The 25853-nt window shown below is 36.6% G+C and overlaps 1 protein-coding gene across 11 annotated transcripts in view; it reads right to left on the bottom strand.

The window, feature by feature from the left end:
- FRYL (FRY like transcription coactivator) overlaps positions 1 to 25853 on the bottom strand; it is a 293684-nt gene that overhangs the window by 137070 nt on the left and 130761 nt on the right. For 5 of the 11 annotated variants that reach the window (XM_082390369.1, XM_082390373.1, XM_082390372.1 and 2 more), the window contains exon 1: positions 20297 to 22581. The exons of the other annotated variants lie outside the window; for them this stretch is intronic. In XM_082390369.1, coding sequence (XP_082246495.1) covers positions 20297 to 20369 — 73 coding nt within the window. In that variant the 5' untranslated portion in view covers positions 20370 to 22581. Of the gene's footprint in view, positions 1 to 20296; positions 22582 to 25853 lie in introns of those variants that run through there. 11 annotated transcript variants of the gene reach the window in all.

Raw genomic sequence — 25853 nt, 5'->3', positions numbered from 1 at the left:
ATAAAAATGAGGATGAAACATTTTTAAGATTTTGACTTATGGTAGTAGATACAAAATATATCTTTTAATTAAGATTCATAAGATCATAAGAGAGTTACAAAGTTTCTTTGGCTTTAACTTTACAATAAACATTTTAAACAAGAAGCTATGATAGACTTTGGCACTTGAATTCTAGACTTTGATGAAGTATAATCTTAATAACATTTAACCTTTAAAGTCTCCTCAAAAAGAAAAAATTTTAGTTAAAATGACCTCTCATAAACTAACCCTTACTGTCTTCTACTTCCTAAAAAATCATAAACATAAATTAAGCATAAACAAATATTCCTACATATCATAATTGCATATTTCAAGAAATTTGCCAATACAGCCAAAAGTTTTAGGGAAACCAGTATTTATCTTCCAGATAAAGGTTTATCTTCCAAAGACCTGCATTATCTTCCAAAATAAAAATACTTCAATTTTTTAAAAAATCAAATTTAAACGAAAATTACTTATTAAGAGTTAATCACTTTTACCTCCATCCACAAAGCTCTAATGAAATCAGTTAGAAAAAGACCCACACCCCCAAACTGAAAACTGGACAAAGGACATGAAGAAACACTACAAAAGATATAATAGAAGAAGCCAGTAACCATGAAAATAATATTTAACCTCACTAATATTTTAAAAATAAATAAAAATTAAATAATACTTTTCATTTATCAAAGTGGTTTCCCCCAGTTGTGTATTTCACTATAATGTTCAGCTTTGGTGAAGATATGTGAATTTTTCTCAAATTCTGCTAATAGTTAAGAAAAAGGGATGGTCACTCTAAGGAGGTTAAGAAGGCTAGTTTACACATTAACTAGATTAACTTGATGTCACCAGACTGCTTGAGTTAAATATTTTATGAGGTTAAACAATCCTATTTCTCTATATGCTATTAAAATTTTTTGAAAATTTTATATAAGCCTATGGGAGAATAAAGACATAAATGTTAGGGTGTAACTCTTAACACAATTCAGGCATTGAATTACAAGTTGTAAAAACCCAATGTCAGAGTAAACATCCTTGGAATATAAATCTATAAAACTCTGATAATAATAAGAATAAAGCAAGATACGAATAATTAACATATAAAATTAAGATAAAATATAAAAATTAAACTAGCATGTATACTCTTCCTCTTAGATAAGGTGCAAATAAAACGTAAATACAGTATTTTTAGACATTTTTATTTCTAACTCTCTATATAGCACTGTTCTCAGCATGTTTCATTTAAAAATTACCTTTTTCATGCTCATAAGACTCCTATACCTTTATAAGATAAATTGAACTTCAATGAAGGGGAACAGACAAGGGAGAAGAGACACAAAAACCCTAAGTCGATACATGTTTGGTTTCATTACTTTACAGCAGCGGTTCTCAGTGTTTTCTAGCTCCATTATATTCTTATGCACAACACTAAACAGTAACATCCCCCCAAATGCAGTGACTCTCAATGACTGAGGTGTTTTAGATAAGGATGAGCAGGGGTGGGTGGATGCAGCTTTAAAAAGAGCCCAGTGGAGTCTATGAAAGCTGCCTGCAGTACCCTCACCCCCTAAAACAGGTCTTTAGGGATAAAAAATTACTACTTTGTGGTCATAATCTTATATATACATGCATATTACACACATATTTACGAAGAGATTTATATAATACAGAAAAGTAACAAAATACCACACAATTGCTTACTTATTATAATTATTTACTTTTATATTGGTTAATAGGAAACATGTTGATGACAACCTAAGAAAGAAAAGGTATAAGGTAAATGGCCTTTGAACAAGACCAAAAGTCAAAAATATCTCTTATTTTAAAAGGCAAAAGCGAAATTCTTAGTTTAAAAAGCAAGCCTATCCCAGCAAGTTATTTTGTGGCTATCAACAAACCGATTCTGAAGTTTATATAAAGAGGCAAATGACCCAGAATAGCCAACACAATATTGGAAGAACAACAAAGTTGGAAGACTGACACTACCCGACTTCAAAACTTACTTTAACGCTACAGTAAACAAGATAGTATGGTACTAGTGAAAGAATACATAAATTGATCAGTGGAATAGAATAGAGAGCCCAGGAAGAGACTCACAGAGTCAAGTGAAACTAATCTTTGACAAAGAAGCAAAGGCAATCAATGGAAAAAGGAGACTTTTCAACAAATGGTGTTGGAATGACTGGACATCCACATGCCCCCCCCCACCAAAATCTAGACACAGAACCTACACCTTTTACAAAAACTAACTCAAAACGGATCATAGATCATAGATCGAAATGTAAAATGCAAAACTATAAAATTCCCAGACTATAAGAAGGAGAAAATCTAACAGTTCTTGGGTTTGGCTATGACTTTATTAGATACAACACTAAAAGCACAACCCATGAAAGAAAAATTGATAAACTGAGCCGTATTAAAATTACTAACTTCAGCTCTGCAAAAGATACTGTTAAGAGAATGAAAAGACACAGACTGGGAGAAAACCTTTGCTAAACACATATCCGGTAAACTGCTATCCAAAATATATAACAATTCTTAAAATGCAATTAGAAGATAAACAATCCAATTAAAAAATGGGCAAAACATCTGAATAGACCCCTCACCAAAGAAGACATACAGATGACAAGTAAGCATATGAAAAGATGTTCCACATCATACGTCTTCAGAGAAATGCAAATAAGACAACAATGAGATACCACTGTGGATGGAAAATGTCACCTGCCATATCAGTAAACAAAGGGTGTTGCCAACATCAAGCCATCAGCCACTGCAGCCCCCCCCAACGTGCACCCTGAGGGGATTCAGGATGGAGAAAAACAGGATACTGGCCCTAGATAGTTAAGGTGCATATCAAAGGAATGATTTCAGTAAGCCCAGACTCTTGCATCTTTCTATGTGCTAATGAATTTAGCACATAGGAAAGTGCTAAATTCATTAACATGAGATGTCTGTTTTTTTTTAATTAACAGTAATCTTTTGATGTTCCAACTACCTGGTTTTTTGTTGCAAAAACTCCTATATATCCTAGCTCCTCCCTTACCTCTTAGGAGCAGTCCCTCAGAGCTATCTTAGAGGCTGCCTCCTAGGCTGAAGTCCTCAGCAAGTCTGCCAAATAAAACACAATTCTCAACTTTTAGGTGGTGCTTTGTTTTGTTTTTTTTTTTCAGTCAACACCACTACACACCTATTACAATGATCAAATCTATAACACTGACAAAAACAAATGCTGGTGAGGATGTGGAACAACAGGAACACTCAGTCAACACTGGTGAGAATGTAAAAGGGAAGACAGTTTGAAGGTTTCTTACAAAACTAAATATATTCTTACCACACAACACAGCAACTGTGCTCTTTGGTATTTCCCCAAAGGAGCTGAAAACATATACACACAAAAACCTGCACACGGATGTTTTTAGCAGCTTTATGCATAATTGCCAAAACTTAGAAGCAACCAAGATGTCCTTCAGGAGGTGAATGGATAAACTGTGGTACATCGGACAATGGAGTATTATTCAGTGCTAAAACGAAATGAATTATATAGCCATGAAAAGACTTGGAGGAAACTTAAATGCATATTACTAAGTAAAATAAGCCAATCTGAAAAGGCTACATACTGTGTGATTCCAACTATTTGACATTTTAGAAAAGGCAAAACTATGAAGACAATAAAAAGATGAGTGACTGCCAGGGGTTGGAGGGAGGGAAGGATACAAAGGTGGAGCACAGCGGATTTTTAGGGGCACAGTACTATTCTGCATGACGCTGTAATGATGGATACATGCCATTATACATTTGTCAAAACCCACAGAATGCACAACACCAAGACTGATACTGTAAACTATGGACTTTGGGTGATTATGATGTGTCTATGTAGGTTCATTAATTGTAACAAATGAATCACATTAACGTAAAATGTCAATAGTAGGGGAAATGGGTGGGGCTGGGAGGGGCGGGTAGCAGAAGCAGGTACATGGGAACTCTTTGTACTTTCTGTTCAAATTTCTGTAAACTTGAAACTGCTCTTTACAAAAAAAAGTCTATTAATTTTTTAAAAAAGAAAGAAAAGCCTACTCTATTCCTGTCAGCCAGAACCAAAGGTGCCTGAGAAGAGTCACAATAAACAGCAGACCAAGCCAAAGCTTAAAACAATAATGTACTTGGATCAAGAGAAGAAAACAGTTTACTAAGTCAATTACAATAAAATGTCAAAAACACAAATCAGTTTATATGGTAGACAAATTGAAAGCAGAAACAAAGATAGCAAAATCAGATTAGGGAATAAAAGAAAACTTCAACTTCTGGGGAGGCCAGTTGGATTGGTGTGTCTTTCAACCAACTATCCAAAGCAAAACTGTACATTTGAAAGCAACTGTTTCTGAAGAGAAGAAAAGAAAAGAAAAGGAATGTGCATGCTGTACATGTTGAGAGGTACAATATGAAAGCATTGTTTGATGGGTTCAGCGCACAAACACAATTTGCTATATAAGGCAAGGTATACCTCAAAATTCCTTCATGAATGAAGGAATCTCATACCAGACACCATTCACTTCTTATGGAAACAAAACATTATTTAATATTTATTAAGATATTTTGCATGTTATCTTATTTTATGCTAACAAACCAAATCTTATTTCAAGCGATAAGCTGGTAAACGCCTCTCTTTAAAAAAAAAAAAATATTGTGTCCTGATTTGCAGCATTTGCTAATTTCCATCATGGAAATACTCCCATCATGGCTGATTTCAAGCCACCAGATGGTAAAATTCCTGGCAGGAACCGGATGCAAAACACCACATCAAGTTATTGTTCATGTATGACAAGGAAACTGACTTCTAATTAAAGTCGATTGTCCCATTTGAATGGAATGTGAACTTAGGTTCTCAGTTTAAGAACTTTCAGATCAGTGGCTTTATTTCCTCCACAACTACCAGATTTTGATATATCATTTTTTCTTCCTTAAAAGTCTATATTATTAACATACTATTTGCTTAGAATAACTATTTGCCAAATCAAGTACTTTTGTTGCTCTTCAAATTCATTTATATAAAATGGGCTAAAAAGAAAAAGCTTCCCCATTTTGATCAGATATATATTTACCTCTATTTTCTTTTAACTCTCTTTTAGTTATATTTACTCCATTTAAATCTATCGTGGGGTGTTATACAACAAAAATTTAAAAATTTTTCCTCAACATTTCATCAGTTCTTCTCAGTACCTTTACTAAAATTTTGTCACTGATTTTATTATCATAAACTAAATTCATATTCAAATATGCTTCCTATTCTGCTCATTAACAATCAGTTTTTGTATCAGTACCATTCTTTTAATTATTGTTAACTTTTCATAATAGTTTTTATCATCTGTTGGCACAAATACTCCTGGTGTACTCATTATCTTCAGGAATTTCTCACATATTGTCATTCACTTATACTTCCAAGCTTATGCATACTTTCACAAAATAATTAGAAGAAAATTGACATCTTAATTAAGACTTCTTATCTAGAACCTGGCATACCCTCACTAATTTGTCTTCTTTCATGTACCCAAAGGAAAATGTATACTTTCCTTCATAGGGGAATCTCTCGAATTCTTATTAATTCTGTTCCTAAATACTTTGTCTATTCTGTATGAATGAAATCATTTTCCTCACTACTCAGTCCAACTTTTTTGCTTCTGGATGAATTTCAATGGATAGAAGAATTAAGACCTTTGCTTGTTCTTTGGACAGCTGTTCCTAAAATGTTTATTTATCCTAGGCTAAAGTATTCCCATTGAAAACAATTTCTAAACATAGAAGTCCTATGACATCTTTGGCACATTTCCAATGTTTTTTACTTGAAATCTACTACAGAAATATCACTTATTATAAAGCTTAAGAAAAATGACCTATCATCTAAGTAATCCATTATTCACTCAGCCAGAGTCTCCCTGAGGTTATTATTTTCCTGTACTCTTTTGAACCTTCAGAAGCTCGCCTAAGAAACTCTTCTAAAAATTTAGAAATGATGTGGTATTTTTAAAATATGCATGGACCTAGGAGTCAGAAGACAAGCGCTCTGGACTTGGCTACTGAATATCATTATAATCTTGGTCAAAATATTTAACCTCTCTAAGCTCTGCTTCCCCTCCAGAAAATGAACGAGTTGAGTTATATCTCAACTGTGGGTATGGTATCAGAAGCAACAAAAAAGTTTTCATTTTTGTTCTCCACTCTTCTGCCCATAAAAATATTCACTGCCTATGAAAAACCTATTGTGGCAAAATCTTCTCCTCTGGCCAGACATGAACCAGGGCCTTACCACAGGATAGCCCTAAAGTGAAAATATGAACACCAGAATCCTGCAGAATACCCAGTTGTTTCATCCAGCAAACATACCTAGACCCAGGGCTTGGCAGAGGTAAATAACTGCATATGGTTGTGTAGCCATTCTTCTTTGACTTCCAAGAAGGTGAGCAGAATCTAAATAGGTGGGCTGAGTCCTCTATACCCCTGAGGCTGATATGACTTAAACAAACCAAGAACAAAGGGGCTTCCTCTTAATATCTTAATTGATAGCTAACTAAGGCTCACAGAGACTGAGCCTGCTTTCCCTTCCATCACTCCTGGGATTACACTTTAAAATAGTACTGTAGGGCTTCCCTGGTGGCGCAGTGGTTGAGAATCTGCCTGCCAATGCAGGGGACACGGGTTCGAGCCCTGGTCTGGGAAGATCCCACATGCCGCGGAGCAACTGGGCCCGTGAGCCACGACTACTGAGCCTGCGCGTCTGGAGCCTGTGCTCCGCAACAAGAGAGGCCGCGATAGTGAGAGGCCCGCGCACCGCGATGAAGAGTGGCCCCCGCTTGCCGCAACTGGAGAAAGCCCTCACACAGAAACAAAGACCCAACACAGCCAAAAATAAAAATAATAAATAAATAATAAATTAAAAAAAAAAAAATTAAAATAGTACTGTAGCTGTATGGCTCACACACTTAATTAGCTGACAAAGAAATATAACTGCACACCTACTAGTATCCAGCAGCCAGAGACAAAGGAAACAAATAAAATATTTACCAGGGCTTCCCTGGTGGCACAGTGGTTGAGAATCCTCCTGCCAATGCAGGGGACACAGGTTCGATCCCTGGTCCCGGAAGATCCCACATGCCGCAGAGCAACTAAGCCCATGCGCCACAACTACTGAGCCTGAGCTCTAGAGCCTGTGAGCCACAACTACTGAGCCTGTGTGCCGCAACTACTGAAGCCCGCATGCCTAGAGCCTGTGCTCCGAAACAAGAGAAGCCACTGCAATGAGAAGCCCGTGCACCGCAACGAAGAGTAGCCCCCGCTCGCCACAACTAGAGAAAGCCCGCATGCAGCAACGAAGACCCAACGCAGCCAAAAATAAATTAATTAAATAAATAAATTTTTTAAAAAAATTTACCATTCACCAGCAGCAAATATTATTACAGGTTTCAAAACACCAAATCTATTTCAATTAAAACAAATTAAACAAAGATGCTGATTCTTGCTTTATTATTCAACACCATCCTGAAGGTTATGGGATAATATAAGTAAATGCAATAATACAAAAAAATGAAATCATTGTTATAAATATTGAAAAAGAAGACAAGAAATTTCTTTATTAACTAGCAATTATGTAGGAATGAAAATCAATAAAAACCTATTCACAAATATAAATAGGTAGGGATAAATTTAATAAAAAAGCATAGGACTTATAAAAAGGAAAATTCAAGAACTTCTTAAAGAACATAAAAAGAAGACATGAACAAAGGTAAGGACATACTTATAGATAAAAGCATTTGTTATTATGTGTCAATTCTCACAAAATTAATATATTAATTAGTACAATTCCAATTAAGATTTCAGTACTATTTTGTTTAGGTTGTAATGGATAAAATTATCTTAGAATATACTAGGAGGAATAAATACCTAAGAACAGCTAAAAAAAAAAATTATTTAAAAGGAATACAAATACTATTCTCTAAATCAGAAGATAACTATAATCAGAACAGATTATAACTATAATCAAAACATATATCAAAATATAACATAAAATATTGAACATCACTGATCACCAGGGAAATGCAAATCAAAATCACACTGAGATATCATCTTACACCTGTCAGAATGGCTATCATCAAAAGGACCACAAATAACAAATGTTGGCAAGGATGTGGAGAAAAGGGAACCCTTGTACACTGTTGGTGGGAATGTAAATTGGTGCAGCCACTGTGGAAAACAATATGGAGGTTTCTCAAAAATCTAAAAATAGAATTACCATATGACCAAGCAATTCCACTCCTGGGTATATATCCAAAAAAAGCAAAAACACTAATTCAAAAAGACACGTGCACCCCAGTGTTCACAGCAGCATTGATAACAATTGCCAAGACATGCAAGCAACCTAAGTGTCCATCAACAGATGAATAGATAAAGAAGATATGGTATATATATATGTATGTAAGTATGTGTATACGGAATACTACTCACCCATAAAAAAGAATGAAATTTTGCCATTTGCAACAACATGGATGGACCTGGAGGACATTATGCTAGGAGAAGTAAATCAGACAGAGAAAGACAAATACTGTATGATATTACTTATATGTGGAATCTAAAATACAACTAACTAGTGAATATAACAAAAAAGAAGCAGACTCACAGATATAGAGAACAAACTAGTGGTTACCAGTGGGAAGAGGGAAGGGGAGAGGGGCAATATAGTGGTAGGGGATTAAGAGGTACAAACTATTACATATAAATAAGCTACAAGGATACATTGTACAACACAGGGAATACATCCAATATTTTGTGACTATAGAGTACAACCTTTAAAAATTGTGAATCACTATATTGTACACCTGTAATTTATGTAATATTGTACATCAAATATACTTCAATTAATAAAAACTTAGTAAAATGGGTAAATATATATATATAATGACTATATCAGAACACAATGTAAAAGTAATCAACTTAGTGAATATTAAGTACAGATAAATTAGATTAATATAAAAGATTAGAGAACCTCCCAAAAAGCCCAGAATAAGAATTCAACATAGGCAAAATTAGAGGGCAGGGGATGATTTAGTAATAATGTTGGATTATCTTCCTACTCATCTGCAGAAAAATAAACATAATATATTCAAAAACCAAATTCCAGATGGATATGAAGTAAAAATGTTTTAAAGTCTTAGAAAAAAAAATTCAAAGTCAACATGTATAATCCAGGAGAGAGGAGACTTTTAGCCAAGATAGAAAGCCCAAAATTATTTTTAAAAAAAAAGAAAGAAAGAGAGCGAGAGAAAGAAAAAGATGAATGTACTCAACCAAATAAAATTTTTAAATATTTATAAGGCAAATGATACCATAAACAAGAAAGGACAAAGTCGGGGAAAAAACAGAATGCAGATGACATAAAATATAAAATATTCAAAGAGCTCTTACAAATTTATAAAAAAAGACAACACAACAGAGAAAAAAATGGCAAAAGACATAATTAGACAATTCACATAAGAACCAATCTAAGAAGACAACAAACATATGAAAAAATATTCAAACTTTGTACTGCCCAGAAAACGAAAATTAAACTAGCAGTGAGCTTTCATTTTATACACAAATGTTAAATTTGTGCCAAATATTAAAAAGAATAATTGGATCTATTGCTGGCAAGGTTTAGGGAAATTAACACTTAGCACACTGCTGATGGAAATGTCATGTCCAACTAAGTACAGTGCAATAGGGTGCACAAAAGGATGAGTATTCTGGCCCCTATAGCAGAGCATGACAGATATAAATTTCTTAGATCTTTAGGCTCTTCCATGCAACTTCCTGATTACAATTTAGCTTTTATGACCTACCTCACAAGGAGAGCAAAGAATGGCCTGCCAGCTCCAGCATTAACGTTCATTCACTTGGCATATTTCTCACTGTAAATTAGTAAATTGGCAAACATAAAAGCTTGCCTCTGTCAGACTGTTTATAACAATTCTGCCCCCTGGAAAAGATTTCATATCCACTCGCAGCATTCTGGCAAAGTCAAGTTTTCTGACCTGATGCTGGTCTTTGCTGGCCTTCTCTGGCAATTCCTTAAATCAGAATCAAAATCTTTGGAGGGAGGCCCAGGCATCTGTATGTTTTTGAAAACTCCCTAACGTGGCTCTACTGTGCAGCCAGGGTGAAAACCACACTGCCTTCCACTATTCTTCTAAAGCAGAACAGTTGGTTCTATACAATGATTTTATTTAAAACTAATTCTGATGATAAAAAGTTTGAAAAACACCATAAACAAGGAAACCTACTTATATAATACCACAAATAATATCCATCAAGCAATTCAGAGAGAGTTAAATGAATGCATGTCAGGGACAAAGCTCTAGGAAGCAAAGTGAAGGATCGTTCATAAGATAACTCAAAAACCTAATTTTAAAAAGTCATACAGAGGACTTCCCTGGTGGCGCAGTGGTTAAGAATCCTCCTGCCAATGCAGGGGACGTGGGTTCAAGCCCTGGCCCAGGAAGATCCCACATGCCACAACTACTGAGCCTGCGCTCTAGAGCCCGCAAGCCACAACTACTGAAGCCCGTGCACCTAGAGCCAGTGCTCTGCAAGAGAAGCCACAACGAGAAGCCCACGCACGGCAACGAAGACCCAACACAACCAAAAATAAAAACAAATAAATAAATTAATTTTTTTTAAAAAGTCATACATAGTTCTCTCAGTTCATACTAGAAATCTTGATGAATTGATTTCTCTCTCACGGTTTCAGCCACTTCACTTTACTCACTGTCCGTGACCCAAACCACATATCTTGGTGCCCAATCAATCCTCTGCCTTTCATTAGCTGTGATTTCAAAGGGTAAAGTTCCAATGATCTAAACTTCATTGATTCCTCCCTGTGCCCTATATTCCATATCCAGTCTACCCATCAAATCCCATCACTACTAAAAGTAATCCCCCCATTCTTTTTCTGCATAGCTAAATTTTAAGTTTAGGTCCTAATAACAGTCTATGTAAACTCCTGAAAAGTCTTCCTTCACAGTTATCCCTGCCTCTTAGCAGATGCAATATCGACTTCACATAGCAGCCAAAGGGACTACTTTATATTTGAACCATTACTAGGCCCTTATATATCAAACCATGGTAATCCAGTGCCTCTGTACTCTGCATAAAAATGCACCACTAATTACCTTCAGGAATATTACTAAAGCCATTTTATTGGAACATCATTTTCTTTTCTTCCATAGTCTCCCTACGATAAAAATGGCTCATTCATATAACTGCTCCAAAATTTTACATGAATTTTCTTCAACTTTTTTTTTTTTTTTTCAAAACAATTTTTTAAGAGCAGCTTTAGGCTCACAGCTAAATTGAGAGGAAGGTACAGAGATTTCCCATAAACCTCCTGCTCCCACACATGCATCCTTCCTTCCCCCATTATCAACATCTCCTGGTACATTTGCTACACAGTTCATGAATCTATATTGACCCATCATCAGCCAAAATCCATAGTTTATATTAGGGTTCACTCTTTGTATTGTACATTCCATAGGTCTGAACAAATGTATCCATCACTGTAGTACCATACAGAGCAGTTCCATTGCCCTAAAAATCCTCTGTGTGCCACCTACTCATCCCTCCCTCTCCCCAGCCCCTGGCAATCACTCCTCATTTTACTGTCTCCATAATTTTGCCTTTTCCAGAATGTCATATAGTTGGAAACATACACTATGTAGCCTTTTAGACTGGCTTCTTTCACTTAATAATATGCAATTTTGCTTTCTCCATGTCTTTTCATGGCTTGATAGCTCATTTCATTTTACCACTGGATAATATTCCATAGTCTGGATGTACCACAGTTTATTCATTTACCTACTCAAGGACATCTTGGTTGCTGAGTTGTGGCAATTATGAATAAAGCTGCTACAAACATCAGTGAAGCTTATTTTAAACAAAAAAGAGCCATTAAATGCATCTAATGTAAATCTGTTATTTGTTATTATGTTACATTGTTACTATATTGCATGTTAATGGACATTAATTTATTCTTCAATTTTTATGAATGCCTTTGCGAGCTACTTTCTGCATCAACATGGATCAATAAATACAACTGAAAAATATAACTTCTAAAACATTTCATATAATTTTCTACTATGAACTACCATCACACTTATAATTCATCATCTTCTAGTAGAAACAGGTCTGACATTTCAGAATTTGGTTTCTATAGCCTTCCCCATTCAAAGGGATTTCTCTTTTTGGAAAAACCCTTAAGATTCACCTGGTTGAAAATAAAATCCCATGTGACTGGCTCTGCTCTCAGGCCATCATGGCGTCTCCCAGTGGGAAGGGCGCCAGGGCACCGGAGGCTCCTGGCTGCCGGCCCCAGCCGCTCACCCGGGGCCTGGTAGACTCCATGGACGACGAGGAGGGGCTGTACATGGCGGTCGAGTGGTGTCCGCTGTGCAATACCACCCGCCAGCAGCTGACCTGCACCAAGTGCGTCCAGAGAGGTGATTTAGTCTACTCCGATCGCCATGACCGTGAAAGGTTTATAGACAAGGAAAGGTTAAGCCAACTTAAGAGCAAGCAAGAAGAATTTCACAAAAAAGTGTTAGGGACTTCCCTGGTGGCTCAGTGGTTAGGACTCCGCTCTCCCAATGCAGGGGTCAGCATTCAACTCCTGGTCAGGGAACTAGATACCAAGTGCATGCTTCAACTAAGGGCTCACATGCCACAACTAAGGAGCCAGTGAGCCGCAACTAAGACCCAGTGCAACCAAATAAATAAATAAATATTAAAAAAAAAAAAAGAAGTGTTAAAGGCTATGGAAGGAAAATGGATAACAGATCATCTGGGGACGCAGGTTCAATCCCTGGTCGGGGAGCTATGATCCCACACGCCGCGGGGCAAGGAAGCCCGCGTTCCACAACTACAGAGAAGCCTGCCCAACGCGAAAGATCCTGCATGTCACAAGGGAGATCCCACGTGCCGCAACTAAGACCCGACACAGCCAAATTAATTAATTAATTAATTTTAAAATATATATGCATTTAAAAAAAGAATTATTAAAAAAAATAAAATAAATACTCATCAAAGAAAAAAACCTTAAAATTTCACTCACTTTAGCAAAAATTTTTTAAAATAGCATGCATAATAAAAACCAACTAGTGGACCCAAAATACAATTTTCAGAAATAACAGGCACTGTCCAGTAACATCCTGCATTAACAGATTAGGAGGAGGAATAATTAAGAGAACACAGCCCATTCCATCCTGCAAAATGTTAAGCAACTATGACTTTTCAATGTGATAATGAGATTGTAAACATGATTACCTCCAGAAAAGAAGTCTAAGGGTTTGGCCAGTAGTGAAACAGTCTAAAACTCAATGATTTGGGGTATAAACACTATAACAAGCCAGATACCTGTCAGATGTTATATTTAAAATATTAGCACTCAGGACAGAGGGACAGTCAGAACAGCTTCTGGCTGTAAATACCAGTACAGCCATAAGGATGCATTATAGCTGAATATCAGCAACACTGAAGGTAATGAAAAATCTAGTAATGGAGGCAGAATGTGGTACCTAAAGAGTCTGATAACAGGTAAAAAGCACCAGGGGATCCAAGAAATAACAAGAGATATGGCAGGTAGACAGATTCATAATGCAAAGTCTAAGAACAGGATATATATGGCCATGCACCTAGGGAGGTGGGTTTAATCATTAAAAAGGTATGTCAGCAGAACTTGATTCTCATCCAGTTTTACTTTTGTTTTAGGATGAGAACTTCATTCTCTTGAAGGGCAAAGCAGGGTCTCATATTTGGAAGAAATGGAATACCAAAGATTCTGACAAGGCAAGGCTCAGGAAGGAAGACGTACCATTATTAGAGGTGGAGCCTTTGACACAAGAATGGGTAGCAGCCCAGACATTGGAACTGATGAATAAAACCAAGCCAAAACTCATAGTGAGGTTAGGCTGATGCTGAGCTGTGTAGACTAGTGAGCTAGGGCTCTCCCAAACCAACGTCCCATCTTAGCATAGGACTGGACCCAGGACCTGATGTAAGACTGAGTCTACACATGACTACAATAGAAGGTACAAACAGGAAAAGGTTGTGACATCAGGATTTATGGAATAGTGGGTCTGAAACTTACCATACATATTACACTGATCTTTTTGAATACTCTCAGACACCTAGGAACACTGTGACCATCTGTGTTGCAGTTTCCTGATTTCAAATTTCCTATCTAATTATTAGACTATGTATCAAATTTAAAACAAATCATGAAACCAAATACTTAATGAGTTAGATAATCAGCTGCACTTCTCACAACACAAAATGTTTAGACTTGAAGATAAAATCTTCACATTTGTCTTTTGTCAAATGAAGTAAAATCTGTCTTTTGTCAAATGAAGTAAACCTAGCTTAAGGAGTCAGAACATTTAAAATAAAATTGGAGAAAGCAGGCTCATGATTCCTAAACTCAATGATATCTGCAGCTTGGAACTCCAAACTCAGGGACCATCACAGACTTCACACTGTTCCCTTAACAGCACACTGAGTTGGCTGCCTTGTCTAGGCTTCATTTTTTTAAAGCAGACAGATTTTTCTGAGGGATGAGAGGGTATCTGGGCACTAAGCAGTAGGTGATTCTTTTTCACTATGACCAATGGATACATCTCTGAAGTTAACGTCAATGAGAACATAAATTACCCTACCAAGTTCATTTTATAAAAGCCTAGTTAAAAATCTCCTTTACCTCCCATATCTAAACCAAGACCTGTTGTTCCTAGTCTTAAATAGTCCCCATATCCATGATTAAGTGAGTTAGTATTTTGTAAAGCATTTAGAAGAGCACCCACCCACCCATGTGGTAGGCATTACATACATGTTCGCTAAAGAAATAACATTTGTTCCGCCTTCATCTCACATCTGGTCTACTGTAATAGCAACCTAATGCATCTCCCTATACATGCTGCACCCCTCTCTCTTCCCCCTTTTCTGTCCCCATCCCATGAAAAGTGGAAGTCTAATGAAATCACCCCAACCACTGTCACAAAGGCCATCAATGACTTCCCATGTGTTTTACGTTTAAGACCAAAATCTATAAGACAGTCTTCAAGATTCCACGTGGTCTGGCCCCTGCCGACCTTTGCAGCTCATTCCCATCACTGCCCCCATACCTCTCTGCTCCAGCCAAACTGGTCATATTTCCTCCCACCCCCCAGCACATCATATCCCTTCTGCCCACCCACTTCTGCTCCCCGAAACTGTTAACTATTTCTTCCCTCACATTTTGCTAAAGTCTCACTAGATCAGGGAAATCTTTAAACTGAAATATGAAGGATTAAAAGAAGTTAGTTGGATAAAAAGTCTAAGTGTGTGTATGTGTATTTGGTTTATTTGGGGGGGGTGTTCTTTGTGCACTTTAACTTATCTGAGCCCCCTTTTACTCTACTATAAAAACGGCAATTTATCAACTGATGAATGGCTAAACAAAATGTGGTATATTCATACGATGGAATATTACTCAGCCACGAAAAGTAATGAAGTACCAATATATGCTACAAATGGATGAACCTTGGAAATATGGTAAGTGAAAGAAGACAGTCACAAAAGAACACCTATAGTACGATTCCACGTATATGAAATGTCCAGAAGAGGCAAATCCACAGAAACAGAAGTTAGATTATAGGTTTGAGGTTTCCTTTTGGTGTGATAAAAAAGTTCAACAGTTAGAAAGTGGTGATTATTGTACAACTCTGAATACACTAAAAACTACTGAATCACACACTTTAAAAGGATGAATTTTATGGTGTGTGAATTATATCACAATAAAGCTGTTATTTTTTAAAAAGCAGCAATAATAATAGTTTTCCTCAGATCTTCAGGATAACACGAGATTTAATAAAAGTATGTATATATGTGATTGTACACACACATACATACACACACACGCACATTTACAATATGTACTTAACACAATACCAGACCCATAAGTACTTTAATAAATGGTACGTATTATTTTAAGCAAATAACACAGATTTTAACTGAAATTAGATGATTGCATAATTGTGCTTTTAGGGTTTGGCTTTGACTATTTTTGCAATCCAGGAAAAACATCTGAGCATTAAAAACTCTGTTTATGAATTTTTTTCACTGTGCAAAAATTCAAGTAAATTATGCAAATTTAATTTCTTAACACACTGTATCTTATTCACATTTTAATTTATAAAACTGTGGTTAAAATAAGTCAATTTATCTCTTCTATGTCTGTGATAAAAACTGAATTCTTTGAAACACTAGCTCTCATAAAATCATGTATGCAAAATAAATTCTACAAATTAATATATTTATGAAAGGTAGTATATTGATAATAAATGCATCTGTGACCTTACATTGCAGATAAATGACTAGATAGATCTCAGTACTGAATCTTGCCTTGTCTTATCAATTTTAGGGAACTAGGCCAATCTTTAAAATGATAACATCTTCACTACACAGCTGGTTTAACAGAATGTTCCTGATTCAGTTTTTAAAAGAAGTAATGCCTAAAACTGTTGGCACAAAGACAAAATCCTGAATTTAGGCCATATGAATGTCACTTCATTGTTGTTACTGAAAGAAATAAGCTCAACAATAATCAAACTTCAGCAGCACTGCATCAACATTCTGCCGGCTAAGCAGGCCTTGAAACCAGAGGGCCTCTAGCAATTAATATACAATGTAGCATTGAACATTAATACAAACCATGGCAAACGTATCTTATAAACATGAAACATTATCACATTTAATGATAAAGAAATATAATATACACTGCTATTAAGTTGTTTTCAATAACAAAAATCAGATTTTCGTCTCTTTTTCCCTTTTTCTTTGGAGGATAGGGGCAATATTTGAAATATATAACTTATTTAATGGAAAAATTACTTTCCATTTCTGTTTTCTCCCTAAAAGCTATTAATAAATCAAGTTTTTCTCAGTTTTTCCCAAGGAATTCACTAAACAGAATATCGGAAAATGTTATTATTATTATTTTTTTAATCACTGAGGTATCCTTCTATGCATTCCTGCTTCAGGAACTGTTCCCCTGAGAAACATCGGAAATATAATAATAATTACATAGTCTAAGGGGGCTCGTATATTTTATATTTATCCTCCTGCCTTCTTTCCTATTATTAATCCATTCCAACAAAAATGACTGCAGCCCTAAGCTTTATCTTAGTTGCCTGCACATTTACCAGAAGTCAACTAAGCATTAAGTATACAAAGAAGAACAAAACCACAATCAACCTATGCCCTCTAGGAGCTTATACTCAAGTAGCAGAGGAAGACATGAATAGCGTGCTAAGTGTAATGATACGGTAATGTTAAAGTGAAGAACAGACCCGGGGAAGCATTTAGTATCTGGCTGACTCAAGAAAGGGAGGGTCTTCAAGCATGAATAAGAATTCTCTGTGAAGCAGACAAAGGGGTGAGGGGTAGGAGGTGAATTCTAGGCAAAGGCAGCTGCAAATATGAAGGCATAGCACGCTCCAGGAAATGGATGAGTATGGCTAGAGAGGAGACGGACAAGGTGAGCAGGGGCTAGATGACGAAAAGCTTCATCACACAGGGGACAGGAAGACTGTGAAGTAAGGAGGGGAGAGACTCTAGGAGCAGGCATTTAGAAGGAACCCTTGGCAGCAATGGGAAAGATGCAGAGAGGACAAAAAAAGAAGCAATGGCAATAACCCAGGTGATACTGAAGGCAGAGGGCTGAACTAAGGCAGGTTAAGTGGCTGTGGAGCAGAAAGCAGGAGAGACTAAGGACGCTTTAGAAGGTAGAATGACAAGTCTTGGTGAATGAGGGCTGAGAGAGGGGTGTTCACTCACCCCTGGATTCTGGCTCAGGGAGAATGTGGATGGCTGTACTGCCTACCACCACGGGGAGCATCCTGTCACTCAAAACTAAACTCCAATGAACTCCTTTCCTGCTAAGTCAGTCTTCTCCATCCCCTGTGGTTCAATGTGATTCCTTCCATCCCTGTACTCCCTCTGCCTGTTGTGTATACCAGAAATTCGGTAAGTCATAACGCATACTTCATTTAACTGCCTTACTGTGAACTTTTCATGTATATTCCCTCTCTCTGAGTAAACCAGAAGTTCCTTATGATCAAACATCACGCCTATTTGTTACAGAACAGTATATGTTCAATAAACGTTGGCTGATTCAAGTGTTGGTATCATGAAAACATCCCTAGGAAGAGACAGATAACCACTGTCCTTTTCTAGGGTCTTAAAAGTATTCTAATCCTCTTGTCTCTCTTTTTAAATACAATAGGGCTAGGTGAAGGAAAAACAAACAAAAAAAAGACATCCACAGATGCTGGTGAAATAAAAACATTCTCCCACTTTCCAGGCCTAGGGCAGACATGGTTAGGGCCTTATTGAACCGTGAGACTTGTCACTTCTTTTCAATATTAACCAACTGCTTTATAACTATAAAAACATCTTCAAGAGGTTTACACTACGAATGCCCAAGGGTAATGGGATACCCACAAACTGAATCATTATTTTACTAACAGCTAACAACCAAGGCTTTACAAACATCGGTTTTGGGTTCACTCTTGGCTTCAGGGAATATGACTACATGAGATTTGGCCGTGGCTGGTTACAGGGTTCAGGCAATGACATGTAGAAATGTTTAAATGGTCACAAAACAAAGTAACCACATAGTTCACAAGCATCTAAACAAAGTTTTTACAGGACAAGCTGCTGTGATATAATCTAATACACTGTTCCTCTATAAGAACCCATTTATAGCTTCATTCTCACTATAAAACCGTCTTTCTATTTTTAAAAAAGTACATGGTGAGGATGGGGGAAGGAAGGAGAAGAAGGGGGGAAGGAAGGAGAAGAAGAGGGAAAGGGGAAAAAAAATGATTAGAAACCAGAGTCTAGTTTATTTTAGTAAAAATATATTCTATAGTATCCTCTTAAGTAGTAAAAGTAGTTAATTTAAATTAGTCAGTGATTATAATTCTCCCACTATTTTAACTATGTATATTCACTTAGAAACTTTCCTCATACTAAGATAATTTTCTGCCATCTGGCACAATATCTCCATATGGAAGCATTACTTACAAATCAAAAATAAAAGAAAAACAGAGATTGTAAATGCAGTATACTTGGCATAATACAAATCTCCTCAAATTATATTCTATAAAGTTTTAAGAGGTCCCCCCCCCATATCAACATTTGCTCTTTTATATTATTTGATTACAAAACAAAACTACATCAAATATTTTGGTTAGAGAGTTAGCAGGAAAAAATTAAATTTAGTCTCTCATATTTTATTCATTAGTTTGCTCAGGCAGCGGCAGCACAGTTGGGACCAAGTACAACTGGGTTCGAATTCCAGTTCTTGGCCACCATATGACCTTGGAAAAGTCACAGTTTTTCTACACTTCAATTTTCTTTGGGCAAAACAGACATTATAGCAGAATCTTTGCTTGCTTACTTCATTAGTCTGATATCATTTTATTAAGATGATTTTCACAGAAAAAAGAAAGAAAAGAATAGAAAAACAGACCATGGTGATAAATAATTTCCAGAAGTGCTTTGAGAGCTTCAGAGAAAAGTGCCATTGGAAATCACTGGGAAGACTGAACAAAATCAGTGTTTCTGCCAAATCCACATATTAGGAAAGGAGTTAATAACATAAGAGCTCAATGATATTAGTGGTAATGACTTAACTGTGAACTCTGAAATACAAGTACATCATCCTGAATGCTCTTTATCAGAAAATTCACTACATATGAAAATTATTCAATGTTAACTTCAATTATAGGACTAGGGGGAAATTACGATCATTATATTACACTATCTGATGCCTGAAGATAGCTGATGTTGCTTCAAACATTTTGTGCTAACAGAACTATGGAAGAGTACTGGTATCCGATATCCCTGCAGACAGAGATCAGAGTCTATTTGTCATCTTTTTTCCCCATTTTTGACCAATGGAGAGAAACTTTGCCAGAATGACACAAATTAACAAGAAAAGCCAAGGCTGGTCAAAGAATATTTAACTACCCATACTACAACTGCCCAGTGTGTGCACATCTAGGTTTTTCTTACTTTTCTATCTTACTGATTACTATTCAAGAAAGTATTCTTCATGTTATTTCCAACAGCTTTAATTCTATTTGAATTGGGCTAAGGAATTAGCATGCAAGGAATGGCAATGATCATACCTCAGCATTTCTCCTGTTTAGGCAAATATACTTACAGCTGCTGCTCCAGGACTTTAACAGGGACTTTATGCTAATTTCAAAAAACACAGAATCCTGTAGACTCAACATTGTGTCCCAACCGGCTGCAACAGCAGCAGCAGCAGTAGCAGCAGCAATGGATTCGTTGATCTCTCTCCGAGCCGCTGTCCCTTCTGCTCTCACGGGCAGCAGAGTTTTGGCCCACAGTGCCTCGGCTTCATTACCATGCAGTCTCGCAGTGACGCACAACTATAGTGGAAACGCTGCTGAATGCAGATGAACTATCCAGCTGAATAAAAGCTTACAAGTTTATCACGAGTGCCCTGAAGGACACCCTCACCTTTCTTGCTGTAGATATACACGTGGCCGCAATTATCGGCTCTGTTTATGTCCCTGTTATCAGTTTTGACGCTGCTTTCAGTGTAGTCACTACTGCTAGTAAACAGACAAGGGGAGAGCTCTGCCCTTGGATGCCAACTTTTCTCACTAGCTGAGAGCCTTCGAAATAAGAAATGAATTTGGATCCAGCATAAGATCTTTAAGGCTCTTCCTGTAATAGCTGACCCCCTCCCCCCCACCAAAAAAACATCGGTGGTATTTATCCCACTCCAACCAGTTTTCTCTAGGTGATTTTAGTAGTAAATTCTCTCCACTCCTCTACACGCCCAGGCAGTAAGTGGTGACTTTCTCAGCGTGCTCATGATGATGCAGAGTCCACTGCCTCACTTAACCCACCGGAGAGAACGCTGGCTAATGGAATGAAAGGATGATGTAATGAACACCGTGGCTGAGCTTCCATCAGCCTCTAAAACTGCTCAGCTCAGGACAAAGTTTCCTCTGCTACAGGCAACTTATTCAAAAGCGAGAACTCTATTTAAATAATGGGATTATTTTAAAACATAGGGTCTTCTATTCTTAACATAGCACATAATTCCCCTGAAAATCTTAAGAGTCAGAATATCAATGAATAGCAAGAAATCCTCTGGCCAAGTAAAATGCACATTTTAAAAACTTTACCCTACAAAAGATATTTTAAAATGGAAAACTGACACTATTGAAAGCCTGACTGCTCTTCAAAAAGTAGAAAAATTCTAAAATCAAACCTGACAAATAATATTTTATGTTAATATCTGAAGAAAAATGTCTTGACCTCACAATTAGTTTACTGTGACTTTGAAGGTCAGTGAGGGGGGGGGCGTGTTTTTCCATATGTGGCAATACATTTGTATTGATCCATCTATATTTTTTATCCTTTAAATACCACAAGAAATAAGTAAATTCAGTGATCAAAGTCATAACTGAATAGACTAATTCATAGCCAAATGGCTAGGTGCTGTATTAAAAGCTAAAAGAATATCCTTCTACGCACAAGTATCATACACCAAGGGATAAAGATAATCATATTCATTAAGACACATTCAGTGGTAATAGTAGCATTGAGAGTGTCATTTAAAGCTTGTATTTTTCTTCAGAGTAGTCCAGGAACTCTGGAATAAGTCTGTGGCCACTCCTACCCCTGAACAGGTCCAAAATCTAAATTTAAACCAGGGCCACAAAGGCTAACCACGCAAAACTCCAATATCACAATACTGTTGTTTGGGCACATCTTGATCAGAGACATCTCAGGATCAGGTAAGAGCAAGGTTTCCCCTGGCCTAATGGAACACAAATGCCTCATGGAGTTGCATGAATAAAGGGTATTCCACAGTCCAAAAACACTGCCTACTACACCCATTCTTGTACATTAACAACATATGTCAACAAACAAAAGGCTCTCGGTTATACACAAACCAGTTCAATTTCTCTTTTTAGTTAAAGTATTCCCCAAAGTGATTTGACAATACAATCCTCTTTTCATCAAACAGCTGTTAACAGATTCAGGGAATAAGATGATCTAGACCCAAACAAACTACACCAGTAAATGCCAAGACTCAGAACTGAACCATGTCAACAAGCAGACAAGTTAGAAGGCATACACACAGATATTTTACCATAGTTTTTCTATCCCTACTGAGCTAATAAGACTTTTAGTCTCACACAAATCTTGAAAACTACTTAATACTATTTGACTATAACGTCCCACCAAAGTAACCAGGGTTCATTCTTAGTAAACCTTTATAAACTATAACAAGCAAAACCAACTGTCATACAGAACGTCAGAGTAGGATATTTTTTTAAGGGATGGGGGTTAAATAATAGGTGATTTTCTCACAACCTTAAAAAAGGATTTTCTTCTGCTGAAGTTTTGTGTACATGGATCTAAAAGAATAAATCAGAACCTAAAGTTTCTCTTATACCTAATGAGTCTGTGTATGTATACACATGTATACACATGTATCCTATGTGTATACAGCCAAAGCAAATCAATAGTGTCTTGGAGACATAGATGCATAAAAATTAATTTCAGGGCTTATTTTGGAAGTTGCATTTACACTAGGACTTCCTTGTAGACAGAGGGTGAGTGAAAATTGCGTTTTCCATTTATACGGAGAATAATTCAACAGGCCCATGTGGGCAGAGCCTGGGTTCTGAGCTTTATCCTGAAATGTAAAAACTAAAATAAGTAGCATTATTATTCCAACTCTTAATCACAACTAACAAACATTAATGGATTAAGTATCTCCTTTCTAACCCTTGCCAAACATTTATCACCCAAATCGCTAAAGTAGTAACTAGGAGAACTACATACGCACCCAACAATTCTTTTGGAAGACTGGGGCAGAGTCCCACTGTATTCCAAATGCTTTCTCAATCCCTCAACTACTAATCAAATTTTTAAGTTACACAAATAATAATACTCCTATCATTCTTCAAGTGACTTCTCTATCCTTAACCTAGCAATTAATCACAGAAACAAACACATAGCCTAAAGCTCTTGCAAGCTTGACAAAAAGCCAGTCAAAATGTCAGTCAGTCTTCTACTTTACTCCTTCTATAAATTCAGAATTCTCCAAGTTGCATCATTCATATATATTTTTTTTGTCTCATCACCATAAAAAGCACAAATCATTTCTCGATGGCATATCCTGGGCAAAGTAGAAAAATCTATTTTGTATAATTTCCTTCAACAACTCCTCTCTACCTTTCAGACTGTAATATTGAAGAGTGCTTTCAAAACGATAAGATTTAGAACATTTTAAAGAAATACACAGTTCCAATATTATCAGCCTTTGCTGAGGTCCTCTTGGCATGGGCCAGATACTGTGAAGCACTGGGTACAAAAGATGACTGTGCCAGTCCTCTTGCCCCCAGGGAATTAGAAAGTAGGTGCCCTTCTTTCTTTTAATCAATTTCCATTTAATTCTATGCCCTTTTCACTGGCATTTTAAGGATTCATGGAATTGGTTACTTGCTTTACATTTCTAAGTAGAAGATAGAGAGAGGTACATCCTAGTAAACCAAGAGAATGTGTACCAGGAAAACTTCTCAGTAAATCCTACAAAAATATTGCCATTTAGATATGTTCTAAATGGATCCAAACAAAATGTTCTTTAATAAAAAATGAAGTTTGGATTTAACTGACTATATCATACAATATAATCTAATAGAATTTAATGTTCCACCAACCCAAAAGGAAACAAAAGTCTTCAATTATTAACATTCTTAGGAAGAGTACAAATATAATGGATCATTCCTTATATTAACACCTTTTACAATATCTAGAAATTATTAAACTGGTAACCAAACAACCGTATTATGGAAAAAATAGAAACATGGCAAATTTTTCTACATCAAATATCAAATATCCTATCACTCCTAGAGCCTTTCACAGTCCCCATACATTTCAGCCTCTTCAGAAAGTCCTCATCTCTTCTGTTTAGGAAAGAGATCGAAAAGCTTTAGGTATGGAAGGAAAGATGCTCTCAGGTCTGTTAGGTATTAACACCACACATGAAATGCAAAAAAGAAAAAACAGAAAAGGCTGTAAAAATCACTTCATATTGTTTTGTTGTATTAAATAATACAACAAAAAATTAACAATAATTATCTATAATTATAACAGTAGTTAACATTTACTTTTTAGTGCACTTAATTCTACTTTCTTCTTTCTCTATTTCCCAAATTTTCTACCATGAATTTGATTTAACATTTTAAAACTTCATTACAAAAAGAAAGCAGAGCTCCTTGGAGAAATGACTGATTCTAGGGCTAGAGCATGGAACACACAAGATAAGCCTGGAACATCTTGTAGGGCCAGAAAGTGAGAAAGGGCTCAAAACACAAAATAATGTGGGTATGTCAAAGGGATATGGGAGCCAAGTGATAGAGCTGCCAACAGCCAAAGCTAACACTTTGAGCAACAAAATAAACAATGTAGTTTTGGAATACAACCCAAAGTAAAAGATAAATAGCCACTGAGTCTATACTTATATAAACAAATGATTAAATAAAAGAGAAGAGACAATTCTCACACTATACAGAAGAGTTAACCTAGCAGGCTTGACTGATAGTCTTTGAAAGGCCTGTTTACAAGATTGGCCCTTGGCTAGCATCCAAGAACTTAAATTTTAAGAGGGGCCCACCATTCCCATGATAAGAGTGGCTCACCATGACTAAATTGTTGGTACAAACAATATAGTTTACGCTGAACAACTGCTTTCCCTTCAGGGAGTCTAAAACTGGGTATGTGCCATGTCATCAGCCCCAATAAAAATCCTGGGATCTGAGTCTCTAATGAGCTTCTTTTCTATGAGGAGAAAACAGAAGATCTAAAAATAGACTCAAACAGAACTTTGAGAGATAAAATACCTAAAACAATAAATTTAATGGGTGGGACCAAGAAAAGATTAGATTCTGTGGAAGAAAAGACCAGTGAACTTGGAGAAATGGAAATAGTAACTCTCCAAAGTGAAGTCCAGATGATAAAACAAAGGGAAAAAAATGCACAAAGCCTCAGAGACCTTTGGAACAACATCAAATAGTCTAATATATGTTGGAATATGCCAAGGCATACCATACGCAAACTGCTGGAAACCAACAACAAAGAGAAAAATCTCAGAAGCAGTTGAAGAAAATGATAAATGATACGTTACATACAGAGGAACAAAGATAAAAATGAACACAGATGTTTCATCTTCGTTGCCGCGTGCGGGCTTTCTCTAGGTGAGCGGGTGCTACTCTTCACTGCAGTGCACAGGCTTCTCATTGCGGTGGCTTCTCCTGTTGTGGCATGCGGGCTCTAGGGCACTCGGTCTTCAGTAGTTGTGACACGTGGGCTTCAGGAGTTGTGGCTCGAGGGGTCTAGAATGCAGGCTCAGTAGCTGTGGCGCACGGGCTTAGCTGCTCCGCGGCATGTGGGATCTTCCCAGACCAGGGCTCAAACTCGTGTCCCCTGCATCGGCAGGTGGGTTCTTATCTACTGCACCACCAGGGAAGTCCCAGGAAAACACCTTTTATTTCTCGTTTTAAATTTTCTTTACGTTAACTGACTGCTTAAAGCAAAAGTGCTTAACAACGTACTATGAGGTTTATAATGTGTGTAGAAATAAAACATTTGACTACAGTAGCAGAAAGGATGGACAGGAGAAACAGAAGTATAAAGTTTCAAGTCCCTACATTCTACATAAAATATTA

Source organism: Balaenoptera borealis, assembly GCF_965194805.1.
Source record: "Balaenoptera borealis genome assembly, chromosome: 4".
In the NCBI taxonomy this organism is placed as follows: domain Eukaryota; kingdom Metazoa; phylum Chordata; class Mammalia; order Artiodactyla; family Balaenopteridae; genus Balaenoptera; species Balaenoptera borealis.
The sequence above is the reverse complement of the archived record's forward strand: the minus strand, read 5'-3'. Positions and strand labels throughout refer to the sequence as shown.